This window comes from Protopterus annectens, chromosome 14.part0 (assembly GCF_019279795.1).
Source record: "Protopterus annectens isolate FY-2018-M chromosome 14.part0, PAN1.0, whole genome shotgun sequence".
NCBI lineage: Eukaryota > Metazoa > Chordata > Ceratodontiformes > Protopteridae > Protopterus > Protopterus annectens.
The window spans coordinates 771,107,109-771,132,827 of record NC_056748.1 but is presented as its reverse complement, the minus strand read 5'-3'; the positions used below and the strand labels follow the sequence as shown (position 1 = coordinate 771,132,827).

The 25,719-nt window shown below is 39.3% G+C and overlaps 1 protein-coding gene across 3 annotated transcripts in view; it reads left to right on the top strand.

The window, feature by feature from the left end:
• LOC122789228 (synaptotagmin-15-like) overlaps positions 1–25,719 on the top strand; it is a 180,534-nt gene that overhangs the window by 77,861 nt on the left and 76,954 nt on the right. For all 3 annotated transcript variants that reach the window (XM_044056507.1, XM_044056505.1, XM_044056506.1), the window contains 3 exons: positions 1,111–1,400; positions 6,491–6,661; positions 15,367–15,496. In XM_044056507.1, the coding sequence (XP_043912442.1) occupies positions 1,111–1,400; positions 6,491–6,661; positions 15,367–15,496 (591 nt within the window). The remainder of the gene's footprint in view (positions 1–1,110; positions 1,401–6,490; positions 6,662–15,366; positions 15,497–25,719) is intronic.

Sequence of the window (25,719 nt, the reverse complement as noted above, 5' to 3'; positions counted from 1 at the left end):
TTTCTAAGTGGGGATCTTACCTCCTAACTGTCCCTAATTTTGCAAAATGCCCTATCCCGTTTTAGGCAAATCACAGAACATTACAGTCAGCATTAATGCCAGACATTAGAGTTTCTTACTTCTTATTGCTCAGAAAATGCAAGCACAAACAAAACCTGTTGCTCTATTAACTTTTATGTGACCGAATTAGAGTAATATTTAAAATTTGTCCCAGATTTTGAGAATTTGTCTCCTCATTATTTTGGCTGCATATTTAATTAAGTAAAGATGTTGAGAGCTATGGTGGAGATTTGAAGTGGGATTTAGCTCAGGTAGTACACTTCTTCAGAGAATTCGACAGGGAAACTGTGGGGAATCATTTAAACTGAGCACTTGCTCATAGCTATGTGATTTTGGGAGAAAATCAGAATAACAGGGATGTAAGACTAGATGATGGTAGGACCTTAAAAAGCTCTTTCCTGATGTTGAAGTTATGCAGTCACATAATTCAAATAGGCATAGAATGAAAGATAAAAATCATCAATGTTAGTGATGCATGTGAGGAAAATGTAAATATAATGGTGACACTGGTTACCATGAAGGAGCCACGGCATCCATCAAATCAACCAGAAATTGTATGAAATATTGTCCAGTAATGGGAGTTTCATTGTGTTTTAATTACTGTACAGTCTTTACACATAAATAGTGTGGTACAGATTTAGGAGAAACACTATGTCATAAAACTAACAATTATAATTATTTGCTTAACCTGATTAACTCTGCATCAGGAAGGTTTCAGTCTTACTTCCTGTAGAGAAATAGGGGTTGAATGTTCAGCCTTATTGCAACATACACAAACAGATAATAATATAGGCCTATTTAGGTCAGCTGATCCTAAAATACCATAAGGAGGTGTCAATACAGCTGAGTGACTGAAGACAAAAGATCTGTGCTGAAGGCTAACACTGCTAGGAGAGGGTACCACTCATCCATTCACCAGTTCTATTGGCATCTTAATGTAGCTTTACATATATGATCTCTAACCATTTATAGCACATGTAAATTTAATACGTAGTATAATGTATTCTGTTAATTTGAAGCAATATTATTCTGTCCTTTATTTTCTCATAGGAGTATATGCTTTTGGGAAAATAAATCCAGATTTGTACTCAGAAGAGGCCGATGAGATGGATTATCCTGACAACAATATAGGTCGACTTTGGTTTGTTGTGGAATATGAGAGTGAAACAGAGCGACTTCTAGTGTCACTAATTAAAGCTAGAAACTTGCAGTTATCATCTTGTGAAACATGTAACCCTTTTGTAAAAATATACCTTCTTCCTGATGAGAGACGTCACCTGCAGTCCAAAGTTAAACAAAAAACGAAAAACCCTCAGTTTGATGAAAGATTTGTATTTCAGGTAAGCTGTAGGTTAAGACAGAGACCGATTTCTCATGTAGGTGCATTATGAAATGATATACTGTTCTTATCGCAGAATAAAAATCTGCTAATTAAATACAGCAATTTCAAATGAGAAACCCCTTTTACATCAACAAAACATTTAAAAACTTTCTAAAAAAAACAGCATAGTTACAAAATTTATGTTATACATGCAGGTGAAGGACGCTCCCACTATACTGTTTGTTATATAGACTCCAGAAGAGAGACCTGTGTTTGGTGGTCAAGGCAGTTATGTACCTGATTTTTTTGGAAATGCAATGCTTGGAACATATGGCTAACACTAAGCTATGCAAACTGTTGTTAAAACTAAATATAAGTATGTGAACTGATTAAAAAGCATCCCACACCAGAAAGAAACCAATAAATCAAGTCAAAATGGTGGTTGGTACTATCATATTTTGGGAGTTCTTCCCTGTCACACGAATTTGTCTTGGTTTATTAAAAATAAACAAGTGACAAAATGGGACCTGGTTTCTGACATTTTGTCTTCCTCAGTAATGAAACAAACTACTACTTTACCTTAACCAAGTCACAGCTTAGCCTATTGTAAAACAAATCACTAGCTTAGGGTTTTTCAAACAGGGAGGCCAGCATCCCTGGGGAAGTCTAGGCTTGTTTCAGGGAAGTCCCATGCAAGTTCAGAAACACTGTGTACTTAAAGCACTAATGATTCATTATTGTTTTCAATGTAGGCTCCAACTAAATGCAGAAGGTTAATAATTGATGAGTATGTATTTGAGCTCAAATCACTAATGAAAGAAGGCTGAATTAAGTCAGTTATTGCTTCTTTCAGCTGTATATGTTGGACTCAGCTGGGATTCTTCTGGTTTTGTACAATTCACTATTTTTTGCAAGGAAAAGCCTAAAGTTCATTTATTTTTTTGCTCCCTCATCTATGCCTGCCAACTATGTGATCAATCACTGATTCTGCCCTTTCATTCCCTAACAGTGTGAAAGCCAGTTATGGTGAAGTTGTCATCGAGGCAACCATAAGAGAAATTTTTTTGGGGGGGATGTGCCTACCTTACCCTACTATGGATATCCATAGATGCTGAAGAGTTCAGCAAACAATGGGCTTTAGCAAGGTAATGTTATCTTCTTCTGTAAGTGACATGATCCCTCAGAAGACCCTGTCCTCCCAGGAAAATTTCTCTGTGTGATCTCCGGTCTCCCTTGGTGATTCCAAGACAGTGTGTGCACCCTGGACATGTGTGCCATTCCTTCACCACAGCGCAGGAATTGCCACCTCACTCATCTCCCTGTCCTCACCAGCTCTTCCAGTGCCCAGGTCACTAACTGAACTCAAGAGTTCTGGGATCTGGGCCAGTTGTAGTCACAGCTTTATCCCTTCATGCTACAGTGCTATCCCAAAATACTTTTTTGGCTCCCTATTGAAATGTCAGCACTTGTAACACCACATGCCAACTCACCAAAAAATATAGAAAATGGAGGAGAAGAGCAAAATCAAACATCTCTCTGTTTTCCTTTAAACTTGTTTTTTTTCAGAGGGGGCAATCCCCCCTGTAGCCCAGATGTGTGTTGGGGGTCACCCTCCACACTCTTTGAAATTCTATTTACCAACTCCAAGATCACCATACCTTAGAAAAATAGATTTTTTCTGAGAGATAGCCATTTTGGACTTAATATATATGTATGTCCATTTTTTGGTCATTCAGTCTCCAAATTACAGGATTGCCTGAAGTGGCTCCTGAAATTTCAAATGGTTACCACAGGTATAAACACATTTTCCTGTACAGATCATCTTAAAGCCCTATCTCTATACTCTGTGTCCCACAGATTACTGATAAGTGATCTATGCCTGGCATACAAGGCATCCTCACATCTAGCTCTGATGAACCTTTTGCACATCCGCAAGATGAACAACATCAGAACCAAGGATTTAAATGTTGCTTGGGACATAAATAAGACATGTTGGTGAGACAGATGTGCATCTCAGAGGATCCCCATGTTTTGAAACAGGCCCCCCCATCTATGTGAAGCAGAGTCCATCCCTAATCATGTTTAAGTGTAACCTTGACCAACTGATGGGAAATCTGAAATTCACCCCAGGCCTGGCTCCCATGTTTCTGATAGACAGAGGCAGGCAATAATGCCCAAACAAACATACCCCCCACATAATCTCTAGAAACTTCTTAGTTATCATACTCCCTCCTAATAAATGGCCATGATACATAAGGACACAACTGGATTGGGTTGCATGGCCAGGCTTATAAAGGTCCTGGTGGTCATTAGCCAAGTGATCCATGATATTGGTGTGGGGGGGGGGCAAGAACATTTATTTTGTTTGAAGAAGGCTCACTGTGACTGAATCTGAGGACCTATGTATTAAAGAATTTCATGTGCTATAAGAAAAACAAGCATAGGGTTATGTAGAAGATAAGCAGAACATAAACTTAATATTCAAACATGTGACTCATCAAATGATCTGTTTAAAATGTATGTTTACTTCTGTGGTGTAACTTAGATTTTTTTTATTTCATTATTACAACATTTCACTAAAAGACCTAATTTAAACTTTAATTTCTATGATAAGAATACTCATGATTTGGTACACTTGGTTTTAAGCAGGGTTTTTATATGCAGAGTATAAGGCTTTTCATCAAGAATTTCTTCAAGGTAAATAAAACAGTTATGAATTGAAGTTAAGAACAAGTGGTTTGACTGACTAACAAGGTGTGCAAAATATGTTCAACTATGATCGATAAGAAGTCCCACAAAAATTGACTGTATATTCCCCCATATTCTCATGCCATTTTAAAGTTCAACACATATACTGAATTGTGAATAGAACTGATATTACCATATGTCCAACTTGGTCTGGAGAATACTTGCCCATTGGGATCTTGGCTTTCAACAGTCTGTGAGTGTGGTAAAATCTACTCAACATACATCCCAGCACATGTTATTGCTTACCTGTATACATTTCCATCCTTCATAGCAAATTGTTGGGAACATTGATTGCATTTTTATGCTTGGCTTTATACAATGATTACATTGTTACTTTCAAACTGATTTTACTTAAGTTCACCTGGAAGGGTATTTTCAGATACTAGATTGCTACGCACCTCACTACTAGACATATGTTTTGACTACTTAAGGGACAACTACTCCATAACACAATATTAATTTTCCTCTATACAGAATGACTCCTATACTTCCGCATATTTAAAAAAAAGCATAGCAAATTGTTGGGAACATTGATTGCATTTTTATGCTTGTCTTTATATAATGATTACATTGTTACTTTCAAACTGATTTTACTTAAGTTCACCTGGAAGGTTATTTTCAGATACTAGATTGCTACGCACCTCACTACTAGACATATGTTTTGACTACTTAAGGGACAACTACTCCATAACACAATATTAATTTTCCTCTATACAGAATGACTCCTATACTTCCACATATTTAAAAAAAGCATTATTTAGTGGTTTCTTTCCCTTTGCAGCATTGCCTACCTTAGTCAGCTTCCACAATCCACATCATGCTGAAGCTGGATCAAATCATGAGATACTTTCTTAGGATTTTTCTTCTCTGCTTTTATATCATTTTGCCTGTCACATTTGAATGTGTCCAGAAAATGCACATAGCAAGGTACTGGTAGTTCTTTTTTGTCATTTCACACCCATTGGGATCATAAAGCTAGTCATACTAAAAATTCACATTGTAGTAGGAACCATTTACCGGGAACAATAAACTGAAAAACAAACGGTCCAGACACACTTGAGATGGCTTAAAACAGATTTATTATAAAATTCAACGTACAAGCGCTTTCACCTGCCCAAATGCAAGACTTTTTCAAGTATGAAATGACAAATGCAATTTTGCCATTTAAATACCCTTTGCCCTCTAAAAAGGCACCAATTATTTAAAGAGACACAGTTTTAAAAGTCAAAATCAGAATGTTTATATAAACATATCCACCCCCTTGATTACAACAATGCTTACTATAACCAAATCCATTTTATTTTACATAATCTGTTTAATGTATATGTTCAAAGTACATTATGGATGTCTTTTATTATGTAATGCATATGACACTAAAACGAACCTATAATTTCTTTGCTTTTTTCACCAAGTAGGGTTTTATAGATATATGTTAATTAAGGCCCAGGGCATTGGTTGCATTAAGTTTCAACTGCCAGTAGGTCTCCCTGCAACTCAACCAGTTCTCCCAATCCCCTCCCCTTGGGTCCATTAAGACATGACTATTAAATGTGTCTGGACCATTCATTTTTTAGTTTAAAAATCCACATTGTTTTGTTGCATACTACCTTTATTACTGAATTTATACACCCTGGGTTCATAAACTTATTAAGCCTTTTGAGCCCAAACACAAAGAAAGCTAATCAACTACTGACAGCAGCTTCACTAATTAGCTGAGCTTTACAGTCCGATAAATATGATGCTCTGGCTGTGTCAGGAAAGGAAGATGGCAATTTCACTTTAGAAAAAACTACGTCTATCTTAGAAATGATTTTATATTCCTGCAGACACGGTTTTACAGATTGCATATCAAAAGAAGGAAACAAATATGTAAGAGTCAGTGCAGTTCAGGCACTGACAGCTTTACAGAGCAGTCTTAGAGTTAACAGTATTTATCACTATTTCCATTCTAAAGGAATGGAACTGAATCTGACTGAATAGATTAGGGTAAGTTAAGTAGTAGTGCCTTTACAATGCATCATGGGTAAAAACTAGCTTCGAAGAAAACAATATCATGCCAGCACGTGTGCCCCCATGATGGCATTCACGTTTAGAAAAAAATACTTATTGTGTGCTGCAGACAGCTTGTGCAGAACATCATGATATATATATATATTTTTTAAGTAAAAACACGTCTCTAAAATGTATTATGATATCCTAGATATTTATTATTGTATACAAAGCTTGATTCATGTGAGTCATTAATAAAACTATAAAAACAAAAATGATTACTATCATGGAAGAATGTTGCCAAGAAAATAAAAGTAAACTAGGCAATCATAAACTATTACTTCTGATCTTTCTTTTTGATTTTGTTATTAGGTTTCTGGTAAAACTTTACATCAGAGAACATTAAAATTTTTAGTATGCAGTCTTGACCAGCAGAAAAAGCACCATACAGTTGGCAGTGTGATATTCCCTCTTACAAATGAAATGCAGCATGAAGTCAGCAAGCTAGTTGTTTGGAAGGATCTGGAAGTAGAAAATCCAGAAGTAAGTTGCATTTGAGATATACCTCTTACTTTTTATTACTACTGTGTGGTTCCATCTGCTGTAAGTACACTTGCAGTATTCAAAGAATAGTTCTAACATGTTTGCATTTTAGTTTCATGCTGAAGTATTTAGTCATTAGAAAACAGTCATATGTAGAGAAACAGTTGATATTCGTTCACTGCTGCTGTGTCTTCACATTTATGCAATACAGAAATAAAGAGAAAGTCATAAATGTACAGGAAGACTGTATCAAACTTGCCATTCTGCATAGAGATGAAAGATCAGCTTGTCAGCTGAGATGACATTGAAGACTTTTATGGGTCATGGGTTCATGAGTAAATACTAGGCATTTAGTTGACAGAGTATTACAAGCCTAGCTACTAAACAGAGGTCAGAATCAAGCCCTGTACGTTGAATCTGTGAGGTAAAGAAGTAATGACTTAATCTTTATAACAACCCCGCCACACCATAGCAGAGCAACTAAACCTAAGAGGAAGCTGGGCGTGGTCACCGTGTTCAGATCACCACTGAGAGGGGATGCAACTGTACTAATAACCCACAGGAGGAGGATTGTTGGGATGGAGAAGCTGTATGGCTTTGTGGCACTTCACTAGGGAAGGAAAGCGTAAGTACAGACCACTGACTGGTGAGAGAAAGTCAAAGCATAAGTACAGATCACTGACTGGTGAGAGAAAGTCAAAGCATAAGTACAGATCACTGACTGGTGAGAGAAAGTCAAACGTAGGACTGTGTTGACTGGTAGATGGAAGGAGCACTGGTCCTTACCAGGTTGGAGGGCAGGCTAAGGACATTGATGTTTTTACTGGCTGGGTTTGAGAGGGAATAGATGGGAACACTGATCATAGATGAGGAGAAGAGAGCTGTCATGGAACCCCAAAAACAACACTGTACTCTAGGGAACTCTTGTGTTTTTAGTCACTGACAGGTTGGAGAAACTGACAAAAGTCTATGGTTAGCAACATGTGAATCATTAGACACACACATAGAACAACGTATCTTGAGGCACTTAAAAAGCAGTTGATTAGTAACATGTAAATCATTAGAAACACACATAGAACGATTTATCTTGAAGCACTTAAACAGCAATCTTCCCAAACCTCAAAGACTTACTAAGCCTATAAACAGCAACACTTTTCCAAAGCAATCTTTGAAACACTCACCAAAAGCAACACCAATCACCACACATACGCCTACACCCAGTGGACCCCATGAGCAAAACCCATACGGCAAACAAACATGCTATTCAGATCTTTTGTCATAGGTGACTGCACTGTATAACACAGGTGCCCTACTCACCAAACTGAACAAGGAGAATTTAACTGTTACTTGTTTATCAGGAGCCAGGATTTGCCAAGTTACGCATGCACTCAAGTCACTACACCACAGGTACCAGTATGATTCTGTCATAGTCCATGTGGGCATTAATGACCTGAGATATACTTCCCTGGACTATATGAAGACAGGCATTATGGATCTCTCTGAATAGGTGTCTCAGACAGGTATGTGCCTTGCATTGAGCAGTATTCTACATTCACCAAGGATAATGCAACAGTTTAAACAAAAGATAATTTACTTCAATTATTGGCTTAGTTTCTGGTGTCTTTGCAGAGGGATTAAATATTTGTTAGTATGGGATGGCATATTTAACAAACCACGTTGTTTTGCAAAGGATGGTCTACACCTGTTTTCCCTAGGTTTCTTAATATTGGCTAAAATTTTACCCATCCTCTTCAAAGTCTTTTTTAGGCAATGCAAAACTGAAAAACCTACAGCAAATAAAACCCAAGGAAACCTAAAGGTGCTACTGCTCAGTGTTAGGAGCCTAAACAACAAACTCCACATCCTACAAGTGTCCTCACTCTAGAGAATATAGACATCTGTGCTGTTACCGAGACATGGTTTTAATCCACAGAAAGTACTCCAGAAATTTAAGGCTTCAGTGTCTTCCACACATTTAGTCCATCAGGTACACTTACAGTGACAAAAAGTGGAGGAATCTCAATCTGTATTAGCAGCAAGTATAAAACCAGGTTGGTTAAACAGGATGATGCCCTGCAATTTATCCACATGCAAATCAGCATTGACAAAGTGCCATACCATATCCTAGCAAGCTACAAGTCACCCTCCATGTCCCCTGAATTCCATAGCTCGTACCTAGACCTTCTGGAGACACTCACCATTAATCCAAATACCCTATTTATGGGATACTTTAACTACCCCTGTATAGACTGGGAAACATACAGTGCCTCAAACTCACAGGCACAATGATTCCTGGACTTAACATAAAAAACCTTGACCAGATAGTATTCACACCCACCAGAGATTAAAACTTACTGGACCTGGTACTCGCCAATATAGGTTTATAGGACAATACTAGGCTATTGGCCTGGAGGCCCTTATAAGCCTAGCCAAGAGTTTCACCCATATTCTCACAAAGTCAGCACCTGTTTTCCCTGTCCAGCAGGGACACAGGTGGGATCCCAGGGGTATATTTTTTGTTTCCCATCCAGTCATCCGGGTTCCTCTTAAAAAGGGCTACTGATGTACTCTGCTTGACATGGAGAAGGAATCTATTCCACAGATGGGGGAGTCATTGGGACACAAATCTATCCTGCCAACAAGTTCTATTAATATCTCAGACCAGATGAAGGCCTTGTGTGCGGGTTGCACGAGTGGTTTGTAGCAGCTCCATCAAGGCTGAGTCTGAGATGACCTTGTATGCCAGACACAGGTCAATTTTGAGCCGTCTGTATGAGACTGAGTCGAGGGACAGGGCTTTTAGCCTATCTGTATAGGATAGGTGTTTGAGACCCTGGGTTTTCCTGGACAGGAACCTCTGTAGTCTCTCCAGCAGCTGCATGTGCTTGGCATGGTACATACCGAAGAGGGCATTGTACTCGATAATGGGTCTGATAAGGGAGGAGTACAGGGATCTTATGATTTCCTTATTCCTGGATGAAATACCCTTACTTATGAGGTGGGCCATGTAGAAAGCCTTCCATACAACGGAGGCAATGTGTTGGTCAAAAGTCAGGTTGCTATCAACTTGGGTGCCCAAGTTCCTCATAACTGATTGCATGCTTACTACGTTGTTATTAATGTGGTAATTAGTGGGGACGCCATTTTACCCAAAGGGGATAATAATACATTTCTTGGCATTCATTTTGAGGCCATGTTTCTGACACCAGTCATTAGTTTGGGTAAGGCACTCTTGGAGGATGTTCACATCACTAGGGGAATTTATGACAATGCGCAGCTTGCAGTCATCTGAAAACACGGTCAGCCACAGACCACTGGTTTTGGCTTGCACCTTAGAAAAGTATATCTCAAACAGTAGAGGCCCCAAGACTGATCCTTGGGGTATGACGCTTGTTATGGGTCTACTACTAGAGGTGGCTTTCCGTATTTTGACTGAGTGGGTTCTATCAATGAGCCAGTTAGCTATCCATCTGGTAACATATGGGCTGATGCATAGCTGGGAGAGTTCATCTATTATGCCTGAGTGGGGAATAGTGTTGAAGGGTTTGGCTAGGTCATGGTAGGCGGTGTGCACTGTCTTCCCCTCATCCATGGCTTTTGTGACTGTTTTGAAGAAGGTGACCAATTTAACAGGGATGATCTCCCTCTGACAAAACCAAACTGTGTGGGATCAAGAGTTTGGAGGTTGCCAATGTCCTTGTTTATAAGGTCCATGATAATGCATTCCATGGCCTTGCAGATCAGGCTAGTTAGGCTGATGGGCCTTAATTGCCTGGGTCAGTGGATGCTCCACCTTTGTGTAGAGGGATTACAGTGGCTGTCCTCCATTCTGCTGGGAAGAAGCTGGTGCACAGGCTTTGGTTGAATAGGGTGCCTAGTGGTGCTCACAGCTCTTGCCTCAGTTCATGTAGGACACAGCCAGGGATGTTGTCGGGTCCCATGGAGGCTGCATTTTTTACTTTGAGAGGGCATTAATCACCTGCTCCCTGGTGAAGAGGGGAGGGGGGCAGGTGCTGGGGATGTCCTGGTTTACTGATGGGGGGACAGGGAGAGAAGTTTTCACTGAACTTGTCTGCCAGCAGGTTGACTGTATCTATGGCATTTGTGTATATGGTATTCTTGACCACCAATACAGAGCAGATTTGGGAGTTGTCTTTGAGATTGCAGACATACTGTATGCAAAGATGGCCTTAATTCTGCCCACCCCCTTATCTCCCTTGTCCAGTGCTCAGTGGTGAGGCTGGACCTTAAATCTCTCTTCTTCACAATAACAAAATCAACTCAGTAGCCCCTGCAAATCCTGTAACAGTTAGGAACTATTGCAAATTAATCTACTTCCTATTAGGCGATAGTTTGTCAAAATGCAGTGCTCCTCTCAACCCTGAGTTCACAGCAACTTATGTGGAATTGTTCACAGAGACCCTGTGTAGCCATGTAAATGGCTGTAGAGAAGCTACTGTACCTACTAGAAGTAAGCCCAAAACAAACTCTAAAAACAAATCACAATAAATCACATATGTGGAATTATAATCGTAATAGGTTATATAACAAAAGTAAAAAAGTCATGGCTAAAATCAGGAAGAGCAACTCCCGTAGTGATAGGAGCTCTGTAAATTAAACAAGAAACTAAGAGGACTAATTTAGTCCAACAAGGCCAGTTATGAGGTCAAAATAGCCTCATACACTAAAGAACACCACAAGGCCTTCTACATCTATGTCAAAAACCTCAAAGGAAGCACACTGCAGTGTGCCAAACTATTTGTCAATGGTGCCACCTTCACTGAGCACAGCAACATACTGAATCTGTTGGCTGACAAGCTCAGCTCAGACTCGAACCCATACTCTCTCTCCAGGAAATGCCTACTAGCATAACATAAATCACAGTTTATGTTTCCACATAAAACAAAGTTCATCCCTGTTCATTTTCAAGTGGAATTTAGATTTTTGGATGGGAAACATAAAATTAACCCCAGGACTACCCCTTGCCTACTAATGGAAAGATGTAGCTCCTAAATGCTTTATCCCATTCATGGGTCCCCTCAAATTATCTATGGTATGATCCTAGTTATTCTTATTAGGGATAATATATACTTATTGACCATGGAATTGGTAAGGACACTATATAACCAAATGGGACAGGTTATTCTAAACACAAGAAAGGAAGCCAGCTAGACTTAAAATGGCCCGCAAGGACAGCTAGCCTAGTACTTACTTATGAACCTATAACTCTACAACTATTAACAGGGAGCAGGTCCTGGTGGTGCTCACTAAGATCAAAAACCCAGCCTCCGTGGGCCCAGACAAAATCCTGGGATGCCTCCTAAATAGCTTGAAAAATGATCCATTAGGACCACTTGAGTCACTTTTCAACTACAGCCTTAAAACAGGCTTTGTACCATGAGAATGGATGACTGCAACAGTTATCCCATTTCACAAGGGTGGACTATCAATCGAGTCCAGAACATATAAGTCTGACCAATCTAATATGCAAAGCCATGGAATGAATTATCATGGAAATGATCAACAAAGACATAGGCAACCTTCAGACACATGACCCAAACCAGAATTTATCTTTGTCAAGGGAAGATTATGCCTACTAAACTGGTGGACTTATTTGAGTCACCAAGGCAATGGTTGAAGGGAAAATGGTGCATACTGCCTATTTGCACCTGGCTAAGGTGCTTGTTACAATACCCTACTTGGATGCAGTTGGCACACTCGTCAAATTGGGGACAAACCCCTACATAACTTGATGGATTGCCAGCTGACTCTCAGACAAAACCCAGGAAGTCAGGCTTGGTTAGACCACGTCCATTAAGAGACTGGTCACCAGCAGGGTACCTCAGGGCTCCATGCTGAGACTGCTCATATTTTTCATCTACTTCTCGGTCATAAATGATAATGTCAAGGGCTTTTGGCTGACCAAGTTTGCAGATGACTGCAAATTGGGAGCTATCATAGACTCCCTCCATGACAGAAACATCTTACAAGATGGTTTAAGACAAACAAATGACTGATGCCAAAGTCAAAGATTATAACTCAGTGCCAAGAAATGCTTTATAGTGCCTTTTAAGAAAACCAGCATGCAGGCTAATTATTGCATCCATAAGGCACCCTTAAAAGTTGACTCTGTAATCAGGGATCTGAGAACATATACAGACAACATGTGGCCAAGGTAGTAAGAAAAACATTCTATGTCTCCCAAATTTTAGGGAAGGGCATGGTGTACAGGTTCAAGGAAGTCATAGTGCTACTTTGGCCCTTGTCAGATCCATCATTGAATATAATTCCTCCCTTCAGCATATACCCAACCAGACATATGCAACAATTGGAAAGACCACAAAGGTTCCTTACCAGAAGAATCCAGGCTATAAGCACACTGTCTTATATGGATCACCTTAAAGCCGTATTTCTGTACTCTGTCTCTTACATCTGGCATACAAGCATACTCATATCCAGCTCTGATGGACCTTTTGCCCATTCACAAAGTGAACAGCATCAGAACCACTAGGTTTTAAGTTTTGCTTGTGACATAAATAAGATGGGTTGGTGAGACAGTTGTGTGTCTCAGTGGATTCCCATGCTCTGGAACAGGCTGTCTATCCATGTGAAGCAGAGTCCATCCTAAACCCTGTTTAAGCATATCCTTGACCAATAGATAGGAATCAGATGTTAACTCCAGGTCTGACCCCCATGTCCCTGATAGACAGAGGCAGACATTAATGTCCAAACTAACCCCCCCCCCACATATCCTCTAGAAACTTCCAAACATAGCCCCTACTAATAAACACACATGGTATACATGGACACAATTGGAATGGGTTGCATGGCTAGGCTAATAAAGGACCTGGGAGTTGTTAGTATAGTATATACTCTACCTATGAACACTGGTTGGAGTAGATAGTTACTAAGCAGATCTACTGTAGCGGTTGGATCTGCAATGAGTAATTGTGTCTCATTTTACTGAAACATAATCAGTCATCCCCCAAATATCTAAAACCATGGGAGGTGACAACTAAAAACAGCAACACTCCCAGGTTCACAAAAGTCTCAAAAACACTGTTGGAAATAAAGTCTACACCAACTTTACTGAAAGTAGTGTATACAGCAACAGAGATAAAACAGCTGTAATTGGGATCTTTATAAAAGGGAAGGAGCAAACTACATAGGAAAAATGGGAATTGTGGGAACACTATATGCATAGCAGGAACGAGGTTTAAGAGGCAGGATTTGAATGAGCCGCATAATGCTTAACTGACAGTGACTGGATGGCTTTTAAGTGATGTATAATGTTTGCAATTACAGTTGTTTCAGTGGTGTCTGTGATGTAAACTGTTTGCATCTAAAGTGGTATCATTTTGTATGTTTTTCATTTATATAAATGTAAGATTGACTTTGTCATATGTGAACATTTAATAAAGATGTTTGGAAAAAAAACACTGCTGTTTTGCACTGGCTATTCTCCATACCCTCAAACTGTATCTATATCTAAATCTAGTTTTATATCAATAATCTATATGTATCTAGCTAGCTATAAATCTAGATCGATATAGATAGATATACTAACTTTGAGATTACAGAACCTCAGAAAAATGGGACAAAGTGAGACAGAACATTGCACTCACCTTCTTGCTCTTCTGTGGTCAAGCTAGAGCTTCAGTAGCGTATGCAGTTCTGGCGCCTATACAAGGACAGGGACATCAGAGGAAAGTTACTAGAATGGTGTGTGAAATGGAGGGGAAAGGGTATGACTGTGGATTAGAACAGCTGGAGTTTTCATCTGAGACCAGAAGAGGCAGAGTGACAAGATGTAGGTCTACAAAATGAAGCTGGTGAAGTGCCAAGGGGTCATAATAAACCAGAAAGGTGGAGGAGGGGAACATAGGCAGCAGACTTTAAGAGCCATCTACTCTCTGCATAAACAGGGCTGAGGACACAGGGGCAGGGCTTTCAGAAAGAGGTCTGGAGAAGAACTCTTTGGAGGTATTCAAGATGACAAAATAGTTGGAGAAGACATGAAGAGTAAAGGAGAGAGAGAGAGAGAATGCTATATGCTCATAATAGGATAAATATCTTCTTCTGCTAACAATAAATGTAATATAATTATATGTCAAAGAAGGACCATCATATACCAGAGCTATTTACCTCTGCATACTATCAAGATGTACATGAAGACTTAACATTGGTGGACTGGTGTTGAAGAACCTAAAAAGCTCAGCACTACAGCTACTGTGACATAGAATGATCCTATTATACCTAGGTTATAATGAATCCATAATGAAAGATAATTGTTCCTTACCATTCTGACAGGGCTTATTGGTATCAACATTTCATGACACATTTCCTGAGGTAGCTGTGAGTATTAAATTAATTTGCAGTTGAAGTCTCCATTTCAAAACAATGAGTGACATGTCTCTGGTGGCCACTAGAGAATTAATGCTTACAACCATGTTTTAATGTCATAATGAGACAAAACATTTTTGACGTTAAGTATATTTCAGTTTTATGCTGCTTTAGTTGCCCATTTGGTCTGAGGACAGGTGTTTAAACAGCCCTGATCTGGAAGTATGAGTTTTATTATTGGTACCTTCTCAACATGAGGATATTAGTAAGCTTTATTATCTCTGTTTGCATTGATTTTGTGCTACTGAAACTCTAATGAACTGTGAAGTACAGATGAATAACTGAAAATGTTACTTATAAAGCATCCTTCAGCATTTGGTGACCTCCAGTTCTCCATGAGTTATAATGATTACCTGGGCCGTCTGACGTTAGTAGTACTCAGAGCAAGAGGACTGCACTTATTAGAAGAAGAAGAAGAAGAAAAAGTTTCTAGTAAGTAGCATGTTTTGAAATTTTAGAATTTATTTATTATTTACTGCTTTGCTTAATTTTTTGCCATTGGCATATAAAGTTTCTAAAATTCGTTTTCAAAATCTTCTTTTTTCACTTGGTAAGATTTACAAGCCACTTTTTACAGCAGTGATAACCTTTTATGTAAAAGGTGAGTGGGTTCCTGACTAGAAGCTGTCATAGGTGGAAATAAACCTATGAAAGCAGGAGGAGCTGGGAAGGGACAGGGTTGTGAAGGTGCAACTTTTTGTCAGCTGACTCAATCCAGAACAGATAAGCTTCTGCCAGAAATCGGTCATACTGCCTGTGATGAAGGCAGTGCTGTAATTGTGTGGAAGGTAGCCATTACAATTTAGTATGGGTGGGGTGGGGGTTGGGGGCTAGAGTTCATTTGTACTGAATGTGATGATATGTGTGGTACCAACATCATACACATCACCACACAAAAAGACCAGTTGGCATGGATGGGGTGCCTGGAGCTAACTGGTACAGATTGTGTTGATGTATATAATGTTGGTGTCTCTGCTCAGTTAAGGCATACAAAAGTATCCCATGACATATAAGACATGCTGGACAATGAAGGGCAGCATATGATGCACTTCTTCCAGCTCTACTTCAAGCTAGTTCCCCTTCCCAACCCATCAATGGAGCAGATTCAGACCCTGGGCAATTAGTATTGGGGACAAAAAAAGAAAAGACAGAGCACTAGGAACAGATTTAGAACTGGTGATACTCAGCTGGTGGACATGCAAAGGGGACCAAAATAAAATTACCATTCAGTTCTATTTTATTCCCAGCTTCTCAACTCACAGCATCTCTTTCTCAGAAGCTTCCATGAGAATGTTTTGGTTTATATTATGTTTTGTATAAGTACTTTGAGATATACGTACAAATATATTCGTGTTTTTTCTGACTGACTTATGTTTGGAGATAACCCTGCATCACTCTCAAATGTCAATATATTTTATGATCAAAGAACAGACAGTGCAATCTGAAGACAATAAACATGGAAGAAATAATCTAAATGGTAAGCTGTGTCTTTTGTTGTATTCTGTCTCCTTATGAAAAGGACCTTATGGATTTTTTTATCAATAGGACACCAGTTCTATCAATGTAAAATGCTATAATGCCCAACAAAATACCTTAACCTTTTTTTTTAGTAAAATTAGCTGACCACTGGACTTGTAGAATTTGTGAAAGAAAGCAGTGTAACTTTCTGCTTGCACTATGAATTTTATTTTGTGAACATGGCAGTGAGGTACAGCTCAGGCAGTTTTACTAATGTTCAAGCAAGCAAAGCATTTGGCACATCTAAAAGCATCTTTCTGTTTGGCTGCTTTACACTATAATTATTTATTCATTTGCTGGTTTGAATTAATCAAACCAAAATTAGAACACTAGGCAGTTAAGAGCATGTTTGAATGTATTGCCTGTAAGATTATAAAGTGTGCATTTGTCGCGTATTCAAATGAGACACTGAGGCTGGGTATGCATTCAAGTCGTTTATTGTACATAAACACATCACAAGCTGTAACTGGAACATTTACTTTGAACTTCATATGCTTACTGACTGACTCATTACTTCACAAACACACTCGCATGTGCATCTCCATTCAAGCTGGCACTCACACTGAATGACTATACAAAATGGCACTGATCTCGCACGTGCTCAGTAACTTTTAGGCACGTGCTCTCTGACGACAGTGGCTGACTAGGTACAATGTACACATTGATTTACATCCTCCCTCTTTAATTTTGTTCTACATTGTTACTAGGAGAACAAAGACATTTTGAGAGCTAGCTATTTTATTAACATTTTAACAAACAAAACTGAGTTCAAGTCCAAGTCATTGATATTTTGGATTTGGTCTGGAAATTCTACCCAGTCTGGTAACATAGAAATTCTGACTAGGTTTAGCAACAGAGACAATCTCTGGGGATTCTTTCACAACTGGAACATCAGGAATTACATCAAAATTGTTTGAAGGAAACACACAGTCCTTTTGAATTTGAACAGGTGTAAAGTCACTCTGGGAGTTAGAGTCATTGGCACAAGCAATCTGCTGCATCACTGGTTCCGAGACAGGTAACACATGTCTAATACTCCATCTGAAATCCATTCCTTCCAATTGTATGATGTAAGATCTCAGTTCTTCTCAAACATTCTTCACGATTCCTACTCAGTCATCTCCTTTGGATGTTTGCATTCATACCAACATCTCCATGTAGTAATGGTCTAAGGGGTTTACTGGCCTTATCGTAGTACAACTTTTGTGACTGACATTTTCTCAAATGTTGAGCCTTGACCACTCTCTTGTTCTTTGTGTTTGGTGCTAACAATTGTTTACTGATTGGTAGAGTTGTTCTAGTCTGTCTGGACATTAATCTCCGAGTAGCTGAACCAAGCAAGTTATTTCATAGGTTCATAGGAGGTTACTAGGCTATCGATCCAAGGGCCCATTATATTTCAAGAGAAAAAGTCTAGTCAATGCGTAAGATTATTATTAGTAATGACTTGCCATGTCCAAGAGGAACGTGGGAGCTATTCCTGGCAAGAATTTGCAGCTTCCCATCCATTCATCCAGGCTCCTTTTGAACAGAGTCATAGAAGTGGTCTGCTTAACATGAATTGATAGCCTATTCCAGAAAACTGGCAACCTCTGTGAAATTAATTTGTCTCTCCCGCATGTCCTGTTTAAATTGTGGGCCAGATTTATGGTGCTGGAGCAGGTAATTCTAGTCCCATTTGACTTATGAATGTGCAGAAACTTCATCAGGTTGGGGTCAGAGATTGCTCTGTAAGCCAGCCACAAGTCTCATCTAAGCAGCCTATATGCTACTGAGTACAGTGACAAAGACTTCAGTCTGTCTGTGTAAGGCATGTGCTGAAGACCCTGGATCTTCTTAGTTAAAAATCTCTGGGGTCTCTTCAGTTGCTGCAGGTGCCTGGTACGGTACATACCAAAGGGGGCATTATACTCAATTATGGGCCTGATAAGGGATGAGTATAGGAGGGTTATAACCTTTTTTGCTCTTGAGGCTATGCCTTTACTAATCAAATGTGTGATATAGAATGCCTTTCTTACTACAGTGGACACATGGTGGTCAGAGTTTAGGTCATAATCTTACTTGTATGCCCAAATCCCTCTCTACAGTGTTTGTACTTAAGGTATTGTTTATTTGATAGTTAGTAGGGACATTGCCTCTTCTGAAGGGGATGATGATGCATTTTTTTGCATTTAGTTTGTGTCTATGGCTTTGGGACCAGTCGTTGGTCTGTGTAAGCCCCTCTTGGAGTACACTGACATCATTTGGGAAGTCAACAATTGCGCCAAGTTTGTAGTTTTCAGCAAACGTGGTCAGCCACATCCCCTTTGATTTGACCTGAGTTTCTGAGAAGTAAATACCAAACAAAAGGGGGCCCAGTACTGACCTTTGTGGAACCTCACTGGTGACAGGTCTGCTGGTTGAGGTGGAGTCACCCACTTTGATACTACGGGTACACTTAGTGAGCCAATTTGTGACCCACCTAACAACAAAGGGGTTGACATTTATATGGGTGAGTTTGTCTATAATGCCTGAATGGGGGATTGTGTCAAAGGCCTTCACCAAGTCCAGACATGCTGTGTGCACAGATTTGCCCTCATATATGGCCTTGGTCACATTTTCATAGAAGTCAACTAGGTTTAACAGGCATGATTGACCCTTTACAAAGCCGAACTGGGTTGGATCAAAGGTTTGGAGGTCACCTATATCATTATTTATAAAGTCCATGATAATACATTACATGGCCTTGCAGATAAGGCTAGTCAGGCTTATGAGTCTGTAATACCCTGGACCTGTTGCTAAGTCACCCTTGTGGAGGGGGATAATGGTTGTAGTTTTCTATTCACCTGGGACAAATCCTGTATTCAGGCTGTGGTTAAATAGGGTGCCTAAGGGGGTTGCTAATTGCTGTTTTAGTTTGTTTAGAATGCAGCTTGGGATGCCATCAGGACCCATACAGGCTGTGTTTTTTGCCTTAGACAAAGCTTTGATTACCTGTTTTAGATATATAGGATGGGGGAGCTGTTGAAGGTATGGCTTCTGATATGTTTGGAGGGGATAAACAGGACAAAATTTTTCCAAACTTGTCCGCTAGTAGGTTAGCAATTTCTGAAGGATCAGTTTGAGTGATATCATTTGTCACTAGTTCAGCACACATCTGCGTCTTGCCTTTTAGGCAATGGATATAGCTGAAGAAAGCCATATGGTTATCTTTAGCTGTATTTGCTAAATCTTTCTCAAAGTTGCCTTTAGAGGATTTTATAAGTTGTCTTATTTGTTTATTTAGGCTTAGTAGGGTACTTTTCCAGTGCTGGGACCTCCCTTTGATATTCTTAGACAACAGTTTCTTATGTTTGTTGTATAGTTTATTCATGCTAGATGTCCACCAGGTTGGCTTGTTTTTTCTTGAGACTCTTACTTTGGTCCTATCTGGCAGCTGAGTCTATACATTTGTATAAGTGTTGGTACAAGGCATCAGAGTATACTTCAGTATAGTTGCTAAGACCATCTGTGGGGACTGGGGCTTGGAAATCATTTGTGCCAACCCCTAGGAGGGTATAGTTGGCTTTGGTGAAGTTTTTTTAATCCGACTTCACCTCTGATGGGTTTTGGAGTTATTGCTATTTCAAAAGTGATTGACTTATGATCAGATTTTACTAATGAGGGTCCTACACTTACAGTAGCACAATGTTCTCACATGTTGGTGAGAACAAGGTCAAGTATATTTGAGGCCATTTTAGGATTTTGTATAATTTGTTCCACGGAATTTGAGTTAACAAAGTCAAGGTACTTTTGTGGAAGTAAGATGGGGCTCATATAGGTTTCCCAGTTGATGGTAGGATAGTTAAAATCCCCCATGACAAAAGTGTTAGGTTGCATTTTGAGTGACTCAAGTAAAGCCAAATAAGCTGCATGAGCATCTTGGCTCATGGAGAGAGACCTGTAACTAGCAATGACTTGAAGGGGGGTCTTAACAATGGTAATCTAAACTTGGAGTAGCTCCATAGAGTTATCTTGTCTAACCAGTCAGAAGAGTATTTATCTTTAATGTAGGTAGATACTTCACCATCTTGGATTATCACACTTTCATTTTGCGGTCTAAAGGTGTGGAAGGCATTGTAGCCTCTTGAAGAATGTTTCTGAGATTGAGTAAGTTAAGAAAAACATCTGTACCATCTCTCATGGATTTCTCCAAGTATTTTGCACTCTGAAGTGTACATTTAGCTAACCCATTGGATTGTGGATAGTCAGGACTACTGTTAATTTGGACGAAGTACCAAGACTCAGCAAATTTCTTGAACTGCTGACTTGTTAACTGTGCACCATTGTCAGACAAGACTTTGTGCAGACTACTATGAACAGAAAAATGCCTCTTTAATTTTGTAATAACTGTACTGGACGTCAAGTAAGGAACCAGGTCAATTTCAAACCAGTTTGAATACTAACACTAAGTCATGTTGCCCATTCCATTTGAAAATATCCGTAGCAACCGTGGATTGCGGTAATTCTGGAATTTGATGTAGCTGAAGTGGTTCTTTTTGTTGATGTGGTTTAGTGCTGTTGCAAACTGAACATGCTAAAGTTTTCTTCTCTATATCTTCGCACATAGAAGGCCAAAATACTAAGCTTCTGTCCCTTCTTTTGGTGAATCAGTACCTGGGTGACCATGATGCAAGATTTGATATATTCCTGTTGTAAAGCTTTAGGAATTACCACTTTTGGACTTCTCATGATGATTCCATCTTCTGTCATGATGACCTCATCGCTGTAAGGAAAATACTGGTGAATCTCAAGTGGCAAACAAGTTTGTCTTGTTGGCCACACTTGACTGATAACATTTTTCAGCATCTGGAGAATTGGGTCTGAAGCTGCGTGATTTCTCAGTTCATCAAGCCACGATGACAAAAAATTTCTGACTTCCCTGACTTCAAAGTCTGCTGTTTTATTTTCATGCTGCTCTGTTGTTTGTCTGGGTACGCTTGACAAAGCATCAGCTGCTTGTCTTTTTTTGTAAACAATACTGAAATTGTGGCAAAACAGTAGCAAAGACAAGTCTCCAGTTTCTTCAGGAACTACAGCTGTTTATTAACACAGTACACAAGCGCTTTCACGAATGCTTTTTTAGGTGTATCCTTACTATCAAAATCAAAAAATAGACCATTACATAGATGATTTTAATTATTACAAGTTTTGTATTATTTTTGCATATGATTCTGTATTTCTGTACTACTTTTTATGTATTCTATTATACAAAACATATTTTAATATTTTAATGTTATAGGAGGTATTTTCTTCTTATTTTCTTCTTAAGTTGTTAATCACTGGAGCCATGTGATTTATGATGTTAGTTTAAAAAAAAGGTGATTTGATAAGCAAATGTCCCACATAAGGAACTTCTTTCAGTTTGAATTTACATTTCTGAGGATTCAGTTTAAGATTTACTTCACATGCACAGTCTAGAACTTTCCTGAGATTTCTGTCATGTTCATCTTCACCATTGCCTCCAACAATAATGTCATCTACTATAATAGCACATGGATAACCAGCAGATATTTGTTCCATGGCACATTGAAATACCTCACTGGCAGAATTAATTCCAAATGGTATTCATAAAAATCTGTATCTACCAAATGGTGCACTAAATGTAGTCAACAATCAAGATTTGCAGTCCAGATAAACTTGCCAAAAGGAGCTTTTTGCATCTAAGACAGAAAAAACAGTGGAATCTGGCATGAAAGTAACTACCTCTTCTACTGTATGCATAGGATGATGAGGATGCTTAAGTGCTTTGTTTAAGTCTCTTGGATCAATACATATTCGAATATCATCTGAGCTTTTCTTATGAGCTATGACCATGGAGGTTACCCATTCAGTCGGTTCTACTACTGGAGTAAGGGCACCTAAATTCACCATTTTGTCTAGTTTTGCTTTTACTTTACTCTGCATCGCTACTGGAATCTTTCATGCTGGTCTGGCAACTGGACTTACTTCATGGTTTAATTTCATGGTATATGTGACTGGAAGTTTACCAAGCTCATCTTTGAAAATATCAGCATATTCACTAAAAATATTCCATGTAAAACTCTCGTTGTTATCCAGACTTACATGGTGGACCTCTATTAATTGAAATGAGTCCCATTCTCAGACTGTCTTTGAGGCCTAACAGTCACTTCTCATTTCTTTTGACTATGTAAAACTGTAAGTCATAGCTATTTCCAGCAGAATGGTAAGAAAGAACTACAGTTCCATCAGTTTAAATCTCTTCACTACCATAAGCACCTAGTTTTGCACACATTGCTGAATCAAGTTTCTCACTAGCTTTTACTTTAGTAAACATTTATGCTGATATAACATCGCACTTGGTTCCAGTGTCTACTTTAAGTTCTACAGGTTTCCCATTAGTTTTTACAGTACAAAATATTTCACTCTTTGTTGCCAAATAATAGTCTACTGTATTAACTGTTTCATCGATCACAGAGACACCATCAACAGAAAGTTTGCTCACTGATCTATTTGCTTCTTTGGATACTCTCTTTTAACATAAGTTTGTGACACTTTAGACTTGCAAAGCCTTTTGAAATTATTCCACTTTTTACATTTGTGACATTGCTGACCAAAAGCTAAACACTTTTCCTGTTTAGGTTCATGACTGCCTCCACAATTGTGACAGTTAACAATAAGGTTGGGTGTGACACTACCTCTCGTTTATATTTCTTTTTTTCATCTTAACTTTCTGCTGTACACTATCACCATTCGCACTAGCAGATACTGCAAACATGCTTTTCTCATTCATAAGCATATTTGTATGCTTTTCTGTAAGCTCATGTATTTAGCAAATCTCAATGGCTTCTGTGAAGAAAATGAAAAAACTGTCATCTGTGTTAGCATGTCTGGCAGGAGATTTGTGTATATTCCCAGATTAACTTGTTTTGTATGCCAGCATGTCTAATTGTGAAAATGTAAATAAGTTTTTTTTAAATATTATTTTCCTGTTTATATAGAATGTTCAAAGAATCTGTCAATGTTCTGATACATTTCTAATTGCACATTTGTGTGGGAAATTCTAACGTACGGACTGTGGAAAATCAGCTGAACAGTAGGTGATGTCATTAGAATGTTTCTGGTTGCTAGGTGATTATTTGAACAGCTGATTGCCAGGAAAAATAACTTTTTCAAACAGCTGACTGTTATTTTTAAAATAAGACAGTTGAGACTGCTAAGCCATGCAGATTAGCCAAGTACTGAGCAGTTTGTGAAGAGCAGCTGTTGCTGAAGAGCTGCAGTCAGTGGACACCCATGAAAGAGAACTCACCAAAAACTGTAAGCTTGCCTTTGCTTTGCTCTTATGTGTTAGATTAAATCAGGGATACTCTAGTTAGATTAGTAAAGTTTAGTTATTAAAATAGAGTTTTTCCAGAATGATGGACTTCTAACTGGACCCCAATAGATGCAAAGGTCAGTAAACTTTTCCTCATTACAGGGAAGGGGATGACTTTGATAGTTTTATACATATTTTTAAAGGGTATGTAGACAATATGATGCTGACCGTGAGCTCTGGGTTTGGCTCCTGACTCCCTTACTCCATGTTAAATCTGTTCAGGCCATGTCAAATTGTCTGATGTAGATTGTTTGAGTTATGTTAAAGTTAAGAACTGTCTTCCAGATTGTTTTAAACTAACACCTGAAGCTTATGGAAAAAGATTTTGTGAACATAGACGCAAGACAGATTAAAGTGTATCATAGGATCATAGGAAGTTACTAGGCTAATGGCCCTGGGGTTTTACAAGCCTAGACAAGAGTTTATCCCCCAAAATGAAACCTCAGTCAGCACCTGTCACCCCTGTCAGTGAGGGATACAGGTGGAACCCTGGGACAGATTTGTGGTTTCCCATCCACTCATAAAAGTTGCGCTTAAAGAGGGTCAGTGAGGTACTCTGACATGTATGGGAAGTCTATTCCAGAGACAGGGCAGCCTCTGGTAGACAAACCTGTGTCTCCAGCAGGTTTTGTTAATGTTGCATATTAGATTCAGGCCTTTCAAGTTGGTAATGCGCGAGGAGTTAGACTTGCAGATATGGAGCATCTCTAGTAGGGCAGGGTCCAAGTTTGCCTTGTAGGTGAGACACAGATCACCCCTGAACAATCTGTACGATACCGAGTAGAGTGATAGTGATTTGAGCCTGTCCACATAGAACAGGTGTTGGAGACCATGGATTCTCTTTGTGAGGTATTTCTGTGGCCTTTCCAGTTGGTGCAGATGTTTTGAGAGGTACATACCAAATGGGGCATTATACTCAATTATTGGTCTAATGAGGGAGGAGCACAATCCCTTTACTTATGAGATGAACCAAGTAAAAAGCTTTTCTGACCACTGCTGCTAAAAGATGGTCGAATGTGAGATTGTTGTCAACCTGAGCACCCGGGTCTCTCAACACAGGTTGTGTACTTAGGGAGTTGCTGTTGATGTGATAATCAGTAGGGGCCGTGTTTTTGTCAAATGGTATGATGATACTTTATTTGCATTTAACTTGAGGCCATGACTTTGGCACCAGTCATTAGTTGCTGTGAGACCCACTTGCAGTATGTTAATATAATTTGGGGAGTCAATGACAGCACAGAACCCGACTTACAGTCATCCTCAAACCTGGTCAGCCACAGGTCATTTGTCTTTGCCTGGACCTCTGAGAAATAGATGCCAAACAATAGGGGTCCCAGGACAGATCCCTGGGGAACTCCACTAGTGACAGGTCTGCTATCAGAGGTCGAGGCACCTGTTTTGACCTTGTGGGTCCTGTCAGTGAGCCAGTTGGCCACCCACCTGATGAAACAGGGATTTATGCCAAGTTGTGTTAACTTTTTGGTGATGCTGAAGTGGGGGATTATGTCAGAGGCCTTGGCCAAGTCAAGGTAAGCTGTATGTACTGACTTTCCCTCATCCAGGGCCTTGGTGACAGAATCAAAGAAGTCAAGCAGGTTCAACAGGCAAGATCTGCCCTTGAAGAATCCGAACTGGGTGGGGTCAAATGCTTGTAGTTTGCCTATGTCCTTGTTTATGAGATCCATAATAATACGCGCCATGGCTTTACAGATCAAACTTGTCAAGCTAATGGGGCAATAGTTTCCAGGGTCCATAGTGGCACTACTTTTGTGCAAGGGGA